The sequence below is a fragment of the Ischnura elegans genome, chromosome 9 (genome assembly GCF_921293095.1).
Source record: "Ischnura elegans chromosome 9, ioIscEleg1.1, whole genome shotgun sequence".
In the NCBI taxonomy this organism is placed as follows: domain Eukaryota; kingdom Metazoa; phylum Arthropoda; class Insecta; order Odonata; family Coenagrionidae; genus Ischnura; species Ischnura elegans.
The window spans coordinates 27,223,666-27,237,445 of record NC_060254.1 but is presented as its reverse complement, the minus strand read 5'-3'; the positions used below and the strand labels follow the sequence as shown (position 1 = coordinate 27,237,445).

General features: G+C 37.2%; 1 protein-coding gene across 2 annotated transcripts in view; it reads right to left on the bottom strand.

Moving 5' to 3' along the window:
• LOC124165338 (adipokinetic hormone/corazonin-related peptide receptor variant I-like) overlaps window positions 1-13,780 on the bottom strand; it is a 60,930-nt gene that overhangs the window by 22,327 nt on the left and 24,823 nt on the right. For both annotated transcript variants that reach the window (XM_046542695.1, XM_046542696.1), the window contains exons 2-3: window positions 10,803-11,087; window positions 4,609-4,705 (exon numbers count right to left, since the gene is read on the bottom strand). In XM_046542695.1, coding sequence (XP_046398651.1) covers window positions 4,609-4,705; window positions 10,803-11,062 — 357 coding nt within the window. In that variant the 5' untranslated portion in view covers window positions 11,063-11,087. The remainder of the gene's footprint in view (window positions 1-4,608; window positions 4,706-10,802; window positions 11,088-13,780) is intronic.

Here is a 13,780-nt window from a genome sequence, read left to right as displayed (position 1 = left end):
TGATCAGAGTATCACGGAAAAATAATGTATAATTAGAGGTATCAATCAAAATTTACATTCACGATGATGCGATTTATAACTCTTCAATGATATCCCTCACTGATGACTTCAGGCTTTACTTTGTGAAACCTCTCCATATTGGAAATAAAGGAATTAAACTTTGTAAGGTTCACTATTATATGTGCCTATACCCATATTAATATGATTAAGAACCTTACAAAGTTTTATTCCTTTATTTCCGATATTCCTCGCATTTGCAAATACGGTACTGCTAAAAATTGAAAAAAAGGAACGAATTTCATTCATCACTGCCTTTTGAAAGCCGATTAAAATGTGACCGAAGTGGCAACAGAAATCAGCCTTCAATGGGGTGGAATTGGGCCTCCTCTATGCAGTCCGCTTGGTAAACTGGCTGGCTGATGTTAGATATGGACCTACCAGTACGGCAAAATTGAACGCACCCTCGGCGTGACCATCCATTGCAAGGAATAGAAAGAATAAATTTGGCGTCTCAAAATGATTGTAAGCACTTGATTGATTGGCTTTTGTGCTATTGTGCGCGGGACCAAGACTGAAATGGCACAATCCGGGATCAAAGATGCTGGTAGAATTGACAGACTACAGCGATAATGTGTGCTGTAGCGTTTGTAAGAACGTAACGTGTCTTTGTAACGTATCAATAAAACTATGTTTTCAAATGGTGCAGAGACTTGAGGATAATTAAATTCAATTTATCTTTATTTCCAGTTATTTTAACCGACTGTTACGCCATTTGCATCCAACGTGATTTGACTACTAATTTACCTATGAGTTGCTATAACTCGAATTGGTGGTTATTAACGAGGATAAGTGTCTTTTATACCATGATTATCATGAACAACTTACTCCTTAAATGAAAAAAATTTTGCTCTTTGGGTCTCATGTTTTGATGAAATTTTCTGCATGGGAACTAAACTAAATACCCAGAGACCATTTTGTGAAAAATATTTTTTGTGCGTTTTCTGCGCATTTAATTTTTTCGCATTTTTGTCTTGCCAAACAATGAGACTTGAATCATTTAATTACTTCTATTTCCCCTCCAAATAGTCATACAGTCATGAATTACGGCTTATGTTAAAGTTAAGTTTTTAGAGTAAGACATTATATCTATAAAACAGTGATCAAATGCCCTTTCGTATCATTGTTGAATTTAAACATGCAAAAAATTGTTAAAAATATTTTTTCAGACATCCAATCTCAGAATTGGTCCAAACTTTTATTTTAAAATCTATCAGTACTATCTAAAAATACTATCAAAACTTTCTATTGCACAAATAAAGTTTGGTGGAAACCCATGCATGGAATGTTGTAATACATCAAAGTTTAAATAATTTGTACAACATTTTTCTCCCGCGCAACTCAAATATATATTCCGGCTCTCCATTCTACATACGGTAATCTAATTATTTAAGTCTATGGATGTGATGACTACTTCAGGGCATAGTTATATTGATCGTCTCAGCTTTTGATTTTATGTGGTGACATTTTAAGCGCTCTTGAAATTATTTTGAGGTTGGCGTCGGGTTAGTGGAATGCACAATAGACATTTCTTAGCATGCTTAATTAGGTGTTTGACTTCTCCAGACACGAGGGGATATATAGAAAAATGTTAACTTTGTTCAAAGAAACTTGAAGGAGCAACAAAGAAACAGTATGCCAAAATGGTCGTGCAGGATTTACGGATAATTGCGAAAGTAAAGATAATTACCTTTATTTCAGGAATACTTCGATGCTAAATCAATTTTAATGTTTATGAGTTGATTTTTCGTTGCACGTACTTATTTTCTTTTCTAGGGGTGTTATTCACTTTTCCAATGTGTTATTCCCGTAAATAATTACTAAAGAGCAGTTTTTCAGAGTATTTTTTTGCATTTACAAGGATGTTTTTGTCCATTTCTTCCTTCTGTTATCAATGCACCAAAGTTCTCGACTCCTTTGGAACTTGTTTTGGCAAATAGAAAGCTTTTCAAAATTTATGATACATTTTCGCCTCATATCAAGAAACATCCAAAGTCGATCGAAGTCGAGTCATTGATGAATCGTCCTTCAACTTTGGAAGTTTTGCCTCGAGTGTGAAAACATCCCCACAGTGGGATAACATCTTGGAGAAAAAATGAAAAAGAATGTGAAGATTCGACGTTAAAGGCAGGCCATAGTCTTTTTTCTTGACTTATTACTCGTTTAAAGCTGTTGTCCAGAAATTTTCCTGGCGTGTAGAGATAAAATCCTTTTTAACATTTGCATTTATCAAGTTTATGAAACTTTTATCTCCAAAATTATACAAATGAAAAACATTCATAATGAATATGTAGAGTAATTAACATTAACCATAACAAGGGTATATTTTATCTGCAGTTAAAATACAGGGTGTTTATAAATGAATATCGGGGTTTTGAAGCTTTATAATATTTATTACATTACACTTACAGTAATAAATTATATGTCAAATGAAAGATCAACTCAAACAGTTTTGTTTTTTAGCAACAATGCATATGTTTGTGAAATGTTTCCGCCGCGATCCGCTAGAAAGCGGTAGTAGCAAAGATGGCGACTAGTGAACAGAAAGCGTTTTGTGTTTTACAGTTTGTGAAGATTGAATTTGTGCAACGTACGTTCCGCATTAAATTCGGTTTCGATCCTCTAAGAGACAATAACATCCGTAGATGGCATCAAGAGTTTGAAGATACAGGCTGCCTTTGTAAAGGGAAGCGCACGAGACGATCAAGTGTTAGCGAAGAGACTTTTGAGCGAGTGAGAGAGTCGTTTACTCGTAGCCCAAAGAAATCAGTCCGGAAGGCTAGTTGTGAATTAGAAATTCCTGTGTCGACTGCTTGGAAAGTTTTAAGGAAACGCTTACAACTACATCCTCACCGTTTACAGTTATTACAGGCTTTAAAGTCTACAGACCACGGATTACTTGCCAACTTCACAATGGAAATGTTGTTTCATTACGATGATGATTTTCTGGATCATGTTTTCTTCAGTGATGAATCGACTTTTCACCTCAGTAGACATGTAAACACTCATAATGTGAGGATCTGGGGTTACTGTGCGACACACGTTGCACAGTAACGACAGATTTAGTCTTTGCAAACTGTAAAACACAAAACCCTTTCTGTTCACTAGTCGCCATCTTTGCTACTACCGCTTTCTAGCGGATCGCGACGGAAACATTTCACACACACGTTATTGCTGCTAAAAAAAAAAAACTGTTTGAGTTGCTCTTTCATTTGACATATAATTTATAACTGTAAGTGTAATTTAATAAATATTATAAAGCTGTAAAACCCCGATATTCATTTATAAACACCCTGTATTCAGATGAAATCGTTAGTTTTGAACAAGGAATGCGTCAGCAATATAAATGGGTCAAGTGGGAGTAATGCTTCAACTTAACGTTTTTCCGTCGAGTATTGTATTCATATTCATGAAAAATCCAAAACTGCGCTCCATATTTTCATTCAATCGACTTGCGATAGTAATAAGTGGTCCTTTCATGCTAGAGTATTTTTCAAATTAAATTTTCAACCCTTTATTATTTAGTTGGATCCTTTGGCGATGTTTGTGTGAGTAAAAATATACAGTGCCTAATACCAAAAATATTGAGATCGTTGTGAAATAAAACTAATAAGAGATGCATAATTACCTTAAAAATAACAAGTGATGAAATAAGAAAATGCAGGCAACAATATTTTGTAGCATGGGTGTCATTAGCAAATTTATTGTGAATCTAAATACGTCAGTTCATTGATGCGGCAGTTAAAATGCAAAACTAAATGTGATAAATATAAATCATTTAATTGTCTAAAGTCTATGTGGCCGCACTTAATTTATGCCAAAGTTGAAGGCAGGATTTAGAAACTAATATTCACGAAAAGATAAAGTTAATTAAGTACTGATTCTCAAACAGTTGCTCCATAAATTTTATTGCTTATGTAAAGTGTCAGGGATATATTCAACTGCAATTCGGCTAGTTTGCCACCTCGTGGATTAAAAATGCGTTTGCTAATAATTCAATGCTAATATTTTTAATTAATCCAATGCTATAATTTAAAGAAAATAAGGAAAAGGCTTGAAATATATTATATTAAAAATTGCCACCGTTCTTTGAGGAGACTCATTCTTGAATGGCAGCAGTCATAAAGAATTTTCTCGCTTGGTTTTGACAGCGATTCCAAGGGTCAGCGAATATCTCTTCCGGCCTGCCTAACCGTAAAAGAGTGATTTTATACTTACATGTGAGGATCATGCCGTTAAAACATGCGAAAAGTTCTGTTTATTTCTTGTGATAAATTTTGATTTGAGAAAATTGGGAAATGGGATATAAGCTATTGTACTGAATAAGTTTGTGGCTTAAACCCTATAACGAGATGAGTTATTTGCCAAGTTGATTTTTATTGAAATTTCCTATGATATATAAATGTCAGCGATATTATAAGATCAGAAGAGTAGGAAGCACGCGCTTAACATATTGTATATCCTATCGCCTTTTTAGCCAGCGATGTATTTGAAAAGGAGCATCCCTTGCCGAAAAAGTTGAAAGGAAATTCTGTACTGGGCAGCACTTACCTCAAGAGGCATTAGAAGGAATGTGACGAGTAGATCTGCGATGGCCAAGTTGAAAAGCATGAGATTTACCCGACTCAATCGCTTCCCTTTTGATCTCCTGAAATGCAAATATGTGATTAAGGATTATTTTTTAAAGAGAATCCGCTGTGATGTATTACAAAATTCAGTATCCTGGAAATTACAGCAATCTTCTGGCAATACTTTAAGAAAGTTGGGCATTCTATATTCTTTTAGTCAAAATTTCATCATCGGGGTATGTTTATACTATGCTCTCATTTAAATAATCTCTTGTGCGAAAAGACATGTCGATCAAGAAATTAACGTGCATATTGTGTGAATAATGAAACTGACAGTAAATGCATTACTATATTAGGATAGTGACGAAACTTAGAGGAAAGGATCACAACAAGGTGCAAATGGTCAAAATAGTTTCTCAAAGAATGGGGTCTGTACAAAATGAGAATTGACACAACGCTTTTCTACGAAATTTGACTTATTCTTACTACTCCACTCATGCGCTATTGTTGTGTATTATTCATGGCCACTCTCTTAAGGTAGCTTGAGCTCCTCGGTAAAAGTAACTAAAATTGGATGAATATTTTTGTTCGCATATCCTTTTAAGACGCATTTATAATGATCCAAAGAAAAAGGGTTTCCCATGTGCCATTTTTGATAAATTTGACGGTAAAATTAGGATGATTTAACGTGGGCCCCCATCGATGAATACTATTTTAATGCTAGCTTAGCCGTTTGTATCAAGAAGTCATTGAGATGGCACTCATTTGAAGCAAAATTTTGTGACAAATCTAAATATGTTCGGGAAAGTATAAGTTCATGATAAAATAAGAAATATATTTGCGGAAAACTGACTGAAACAGGCGAATTGGCCGTCGGGATCTCGAGTACCACCATCGCAGAACGAAAACCACTACACCAACTTCGCCTAAATTACGCAAACATATTTAGTATTCCGGCTTTTACATGGGTCTTACATATCTTTTTTTTATAAATAAATATGTTTTTTCTCTCAGGTTGTGAATATTTAGTCAAATTATGTCGTCAAAAGTTCAGTGTGAAAAGGTTTGAAGCAGTGTTGAAACAAGTCAAGTTGACTATTGTAAATACCTTTTTAAAAATCATTTTTTACGTTTGCGTTGTGCTAAGGTGCAAATTTGCACTCACATTACATTCCTAATTATCTTTTCTTTTGCTTACATTTTTGGCGACTCTTTTGCGTAAATAATAGGTAGCCCGCGTACATGAATTGACTTAAGCCGATGCTGCTCTAACTACCTTAAAGGTCTGAAAAATCAACAATTCCTATCTTCAAACATGTTATCACTTTGATGGAAGTTTTTTTTCGAAACCTTTATGAAGTTAAAGAAGAAAAATAAAAATAATTTCCTCTCCTCATTTCTTTCCTACTAGGCGATCAACCACGGTAGGTAAGTGATAAGATTTATTCCCGTTACTCTAATCACTGATTGAGAAGATAGCTTTCTCATTCTATCCTTGGATTTATTACTATGTTACTTTACTTCATGCGTGCAGTCTATAGTAGCCTATAACAGTGGAGTAGTTAAAATTTTGTCAACCACAAGTGGCGTCGCTTCATTTGAAAGGAACTATTTTACTCATAGTACTTTTCGATTCGTTGGAAATTTTTTTCTTTAACATGAGTCAAAATAAGCTAATTTATAAAATAAGGCACCGCAATTGACTATCTTCGAGAGAATGTGCTGATTAAATAGTGAATTTCAATATTTTTCATTCGATGTAGCCTATTTTTCGTTTATTTTAATCTTTCTGAACCAATTATATTATTGGATTGATTTTTAAATATAAATATGGGATCTTGGAGCGAACTCGTCAAGCAGAGAATGGCTTAGCGGAAAGTTATCACTGAAAAATAATTCGCATTTTCTCTCTTTATCAACAGAGGGTGTGCATGTCTATCCCCTTTCATTACCGTTACACGTGTACTTGCGTATATGACCTTTCATAGCTCTCTGGAAAAATTTACTCGATCCTTTCAACGGGTCATTTGTTTCGTCGCCAATTTTTCAATATCAATCCATTGATAATGTCACTTGCATTGCTTTCCAGTCAGCTATGGGAAGTCTGGATATCGCGTCAATTGCAAAACATTTTTTTTCCAGAGATGAAATAGTTTCTACACTCATGCCTAAACCCTATAAGGTTCAAGAGACATTTATGTCCCAAACTTTTTAAAGTCTCTCAAAATTAAATGAGGAGGTGTATGATTGTATGAATTGATTCCATTAAAGAATCGGCTATTGTGTTATACTTTTAAATTCTTTTTGTGATATCCTCTAGATATTGCATTTTTCCCCATTGTTAAGAACTTTAACTTGAATTGCTGCTTACGAAGTGGAAATTTGATTTTTAATAACAAATCAATGTAACGCGGACTCTTTGGCGTCATCCGTTAAGAGGACGCATCACTTCCGTAGCTCCGGTTTTGTGAAAAATCACTCATAACTTACTCTGTTATCTGAAACTTCAAGGTAAGTTTAGGAGACCCTAGTCAATATTTTTCTTATCTCAAATTAAATAGCTTCGTCCTATCCATCAAATCATGCTTAGCATTTTACCCCTTAGAAAATACTGAGGTAGGATGAAAATAATAATGATGAAGTGAAATATCGATTAGAGTGAACTCAACGTGTTCTAAAAATTTCAAGAGGTTTGTATAAGTTTTAAGCAAGGAATACGTCATGTGCGTTACGAAATGCCTTAAGTAATACCGGTGTAGCAGTACTGATGCATACTGTTAAGGAGGTACGGCCGTGAATATGGGACAAAAAAACTAATAAATGCAATGCGCCTTATACATTGTTTTAAAACCCCTAATTTAGCATGACAAATACCTTGCAGTGAAAAACTCAAGGTAGGCCACATAGACTTCTGGTCATGAATTTTTATCTTTTTCATATGCTTCACATAAAGCCGTTGAGTCGTGAGAGTAGCGGCATTGTCTATAAACTAACGTATTTTTGCTCTAGTGTGCCGTTAGTGTTTTCTATGGTTTACTGCTAAGATTATTTATACTACGAATAATTAATAAATACTAATAAAATATAAAGAACTTCATAATATATTAATAAAAGTAAGTCCTTTTTTAATGTTAATTGGTCATTCCCTCGCAGGTTCTCAGTTTCCGTAATTTTTCATCGGGACATTATACGTATTTCACCATTTGAAATTGTGCGTGTGAATACGGCAAAAAGTCATTTTTTCCACGAAATCCTTTTAAAAATCAGTTCAACTTAACTTAGATGTTGGTCTCTTCCATGTAATCACAAGCTAACCAATAATCTTCAACCCTTTCTAATCCAGAGCTACTTCTGGGAAAAATTCAAGTCCTCTTATTTTAAAAATATCAACATTTCTACTCAATCATAATTATTGTGGTACCTACATATTTAAACATTAAGCATTGCTGCACAAATAACACGTATTTTTAATATTTCCTGAATAGAGCTGAAAATTTAAACATTTTTGATGTTACTTAGAAGCAACATATAGTTATGATGGGCTAATAGCTGTGAACAACATTAGGTTTTAAGCTCCTTTTTGTATTTTCAATACCTACTATCTTACAAAGATGATATCTACCCTAGGAATTTCGAAAATAGACAAAAATGTAAGGTCAAATTAGCATCCAAATGGTGAATTGCTTTAATTTATTTTTCGTAGGCCGGGCGTCTTTGGCTTTCTGGCTGAAAATTTCACAATCAATGAGAGCAATAGAATCTTAAATAAAATCTCATCTGAATACTTGATAAAAGGTGTGGGAGGATGTTCCTGATGCCCCCATTTCATTATAATAATGCGAAAGAAAGAGATTATTGAAGTAACATCTCTTTAATTATTAAAGTCCTCGGTGGTTGATAAACTAATCCAGTAATTGATTCGGACACTCCCTCTGAATTTTTTATCCGGGATACATTATCTGTGGGTAGATTCCAAGATATATATTTCATTGTTCTTTTATTTCACTTTTGGACGATAAGTAAGCTATTTTTAAACTGTTTATCCCCCAAGCTTGGAAGGAACTACCAACGGGAATTTTCTGAAGCAGGTGGGATTTCCGGGGAACTTTCGGAGGTCATCTGCAAATTTTTGGTGAGCAATGTACGTGAATGATTATCTTTGGCTGCTCAAGCGCTTCATAAATAAGTCATTTGGCTTTTTAAATGATGTAATGGGACCTTTATATCTGGCTGACCGAGCAATTATTCTCACCCAGTTCCAATATATATTCCTAATATTGTTCAGGTAAAAGTCGTTCTTATTTTAAAAAATGACGTGAATGTTTAAATGGTCGTTCACAGCAACTGAACTTGGCGTACTTTGACTAATGTTGAACAAAACCAGTCAATGTCATCTTTCGTTATTCATGACAAAAACCACGAATTAACCGTGAGATCGTAATCACATTAGTGGACGCAGGTAGTTGTTATGTCCCTCGATAGACGAAACCATCTTCCTTGCTGCTGGCTAATTTCAAGTTTTAAGGTGATGTGAGTATTCCTCATTTTTGTTAAAAAAAAAGTTGCTCCAATTATATATGCAGTGAACCAAGAGATTTTCTATTTGAGTTTTCAACTCTATAGTTACGCCGATTTAAGTTATAGTGAAAAATTGTTAATTACTAGCAGGCCAACCGGCGTTGCTCGGGAACCTCGAGAAGTGGGAAACTTAGAACATTTCAAATCATTTCAGCCTTGTGTTGTCGTGAAGATAGCTTTTCCGTGTTGAAAAGGGCCTCTTGGAGGCCGAAATAGCGCTATTCGCTTCTCACTTTCCTATTATACATCTTGATCTGCTCTTCTTGAGCTTATTCTCCCAGTTTTGGCCTGTGTGTTTTCGTGTCTACGTGTGTGTGTGAGTGAGTGAGTGCCAAGGCCTTGCCGGCTGAGAGGCTGTATTTGGTCCTGCAGTCCTTTTCCATCTTAGCAAACCATTTCAGCAAACCGGGGTAGGTGTAAAACTGACAAGTGTGACTCGTTACGGCTTAAGGAGCAACTCATTTTACATTTACCTGACAAGGCCGTAAAACTTATTCCCTCATATTCATTGAAACCCTCCCTAAGGTATTCCACGGTTGACTCAATATTGCAGTAAGACGGTGAGCACAAGACGCTGAACAGTAAGCAATAGAAAAAATTATTTCCGTAAACCACGCACGGTATCAGCTTATAACCCGCTCCACAACATTGATCATTCATTATGTGTGGGTACATGGGTAGACCAAAAACGTCATGTGAACGCATACCCCAGCAAAAGGTTTTGCACAGAGAAGATTAATAGGCGAGTCTAGAATCTTTTGAGTTATACTTGGCCTTTGAGCGCATCAAGCAGCGTGCCTACCTGTCAGGATGTCCAATCTCAGAAGTTGTATGATGTGACGTAGCAAATGGTAATGAGAAAACGACGAAAATAATGCGTCGGACTCAACCAAAAGTAGCACTACTGAGTACGGGAGTATGAGATGCACGTATCTACTAACGTTGGTAGCAATCCCTGCAGCCGTGTGGAAACGTATAGCGGACAGACAAACACAAATCCTCTTTTATTTAAATAGATTTTCTCCAGGCCACATTGCGTTTCTTCTTTTATCCACTCCAACGAACCCATCAATTCCCGCACCGTATTAAAAAATACCATTCTTTTCCCGCCTTTGCTTATATAATGTTTCTTTCTGGGTCCCATGAAATTTCTTAAACCAAAATAGATTAACATCCGTCTTACAAAGATATTTAGGCAACTTAGAGCCTAAGTTTAGCCCAATTCATTTGTAGTGTCTGAAAAATCTCGAATTTTTCTTTCCATTAAGTTCTTTAAATAGCGGTAGAGCTGACTTCGAGCCTTGGTCACATTCGCCAAAGTATGTGCTCGCTAATGATCTTGGTGAGCAACATTTAAGCTTAAAAGCCTTTTTTATTTATATTATCATCTCCTATCTTCTCACTTACTTTATACCTACTATTTAAATGACTAAAATAGACTTCGAAAACTTTGTGTCAATTTCTGAAGCAGGAAGGACTTAAATGAATTCCAGGCGGAAATTCATTGGAGCATTTACTTTTTCTATTCAACGGTTAGCGGCCTGACATCCCCCGCCACACGCTTATTTAGGTGGCTTGCTGTGTAGTGTGTATATTTACCTGAGTATAGTGACGAGTACTGCCGTGTTTCCGATGGTGGAGACGACCATGAGAAGGGAGTAGACGATGATGGCGAGTCGGTGTCCCTCGTTGAACACCATGTCGACGGAGCGCGTAGGCGCTGGAGGAGGCAGTGGGCCAGCCACTATTATCGGATCTGCGACTTCGGTGGTGGTCGAGTGCATATCCCAGGCGAGGGAGCCGTTCTCCGCGGTCAGGAGCGAGTGGGCGGCCGGAAACATGGTAGCGGGCACGAGCATTGTGTTTTCGTGCAATGGGAGCGAGCTGTAAAAAGGAAAAAAGCCATCCCATTACCCTCTGCAACAAATTTCTTACCTCTCACATTTTCCGGTATCCACCGCGTTGTTTCGTGTTTCTTGACGACAGTTTCGTCGGCAATACCGCCAGGACCTTCAGATCAAATGCGGAGTTTGATACAAAAATTGGTATGTATATTGAGGCTGGAGAATAATTTTATCGCGAAATTTTAACCCTGGATAGCAGATGCAGAGAGAATGAGAACCCAAGGGGTGTCCTTAAGACAATTTTACATTGTACACGGAATTGCGCAATCTGTCGTAAGTGCTAAGGCGCAATCAAAATTGCGTCGTGTAAAGCGGTGAATTGCTAGAACACATGCGAGAATGCGTGGATGCGAGACGGCAAAATAGCCCCTGTTCTAATTTCGTTCATGCATTCGCGCAATTCCATGTCATTTTAGAGATTAATGCAGCTCTAACCTACGCAATTCCGTGCCCCGTGTAAAACGGCCTTAATAATCTGTGTACCGTAGGGTGGCGCACGGGGCGACCGGCTACTTCAGTGGGTCCATAGTTTTTATGGTCTGTCCATCCTCCCCCGGTATACAGACTATAGGGTGACGCACGAGCCCGCCAGCTAACTGAGTCGGCCCGCGAGCCTCCGGGGGGAGGAAAGGTCCGAAACTATGGAACCGATTCAGGTAGTCGGCGGGCCCGTGCGCCACCCTACGGTATACAGATTATAGTAGGTTACAACGCACCGGGGCTGGGAACCAGTAATACAACTGATACGCCCGCGCCCCCAGGGTGGGCAGTGGAATGGGAAGGAAAAAGGATGGAGGCGCCGCCGTGATAGGAGAGTAATCCTACTCCAGGGAAGGGATAGGAATTGAAGGGTAGAAATGGGAAATACCCACGCCGCCATCAAAGACGACAGGGCCCACTACTAGCGAAACCATACTTTGTTTCGCCAACGATTTTGGAAGATTTGTATGTGAAGATAAAAATTCAAAGATCAAATCCTTGGATCAAACCGTAAATAGCAGATGCTGTAGGAACCAAAATTGCAAATCATATTTAGGTCGAAAACGGGCAGTTTTTTATCTACAGAAACTTTGAGCCAAGTGCTCCGATTGGCCACGAGTTTGACATGTTGCCAGAAGCTCTTCATAATTAATGACTTCGAATGCTTTGTCTGCCAGAGATCGCGATGTACCCATAGCATCCGGCATCAGGGCAAACTCGCGGTCAATCGGAGAGCTTTGATCAAGGTTTCTAAAGTTTAAAAATGGTGCGTTTTCAACCCAAACATCATTATTAATTTCGGTTCAGCCTACTGGTATCACCCGTCCAAGGTTAAAATTTCTTGACAAAATTTTTCTCCAACCTAATACGCGAATATGACCAAAGTAGCGGTCGTTTTTTCGTCGTCTACTATGACCACCTCCGCGTGTATTTTCGCATTTATTTTGCATCAAAGTCCACATCTGATCTGAAGACGCCGGCAGGATTGCCGGTTGCACTGTCGTCATCAGACATGAATCTTTGCGGTGGAAACGCGGAAACCATGAGATCACTTGCTCGCAGAAGCCTTCTCAAGGAGGAATTTCTTTCCTTGTAAATTAAACCATGTACAAATTAAAATTGGGATAGTTAAGGTATGCGGCCTCTTGATTACAAGATGAAATAAAAGGTAAAATAGCCGTATAAATTATATCCACCCAAACTCACCCATTTTTCACATTTGCCAACATAATTGTGCATTCTTAACAGAGTCCCTTCAGCCCAGTGCAGACTTCGTCAAATACCAAACTTCGTCTTTCAATAAGCCCTTATGCTATTGGTCCTCCATATAATCAGGGTGAATAATGAAGAGGATGAATAAACCCCCTTGTGATGCTGACCATTCATTAGGAATTATGGATACGCATAGGTATTCAGATTGGATAATTTAGGATAGCCTAAACAAATGTTGGTAAAATTGATTATACCCGTTAAATTATCTACGAAAATATTAAAATAATAAAAAATACAGTGAAATTATAGTAATTAAGGTAAGCATCTAATTTTCTGAGTGAAATTTTCCGTAGATAAGAACTGACCATTGTTTAGAGGAAAAAAATAAGTACGGGAGAAATTTTTAAGATTTTTCCTATTAATTTCTAGAATTGAGCTCCATTTAAATGCCTGGGAAATGGAAAAATTTTGAATTTTTTCTCAGTTCATATAACTCTAATGAGATAGGGACTTGAAAGATAAATTACATGGATTACAATCCTTTCCATCTAGTTATGTGCATTTTCCCATTTTAAATATATGCGAGTCGGCCGTATTTGGATGACCCGAACGTTTTCAGCCTGGCTTCAACTACCCTCGTGTTCGGCACATAACGACGAGCATTCTATCTTATTGAGTTCGGTGGTACATTCTTTATGTTACTATGGTCGTATTTTAGCTTCTACTATTGTTTACTGCAAAAACGTTATGTGATGATACGAGTGCATGTTTCGCAACCTTTTCAATTGAGAGATAAGCCAGTGTACTTGACGCTTTAAAGAGCTTCTTTATGATAAATAGCTCATACAGTTTGGCGCCGCCACACTTTGCCAATCTTATCTGATGACACACCTGTTCGATTGCCCTATGAGTGTGTCGCTTCGTATCTGATGTTCTCTTGACTCACGGTTGCTGTGTTACCAGTGAGCATTTGAAGCTGAT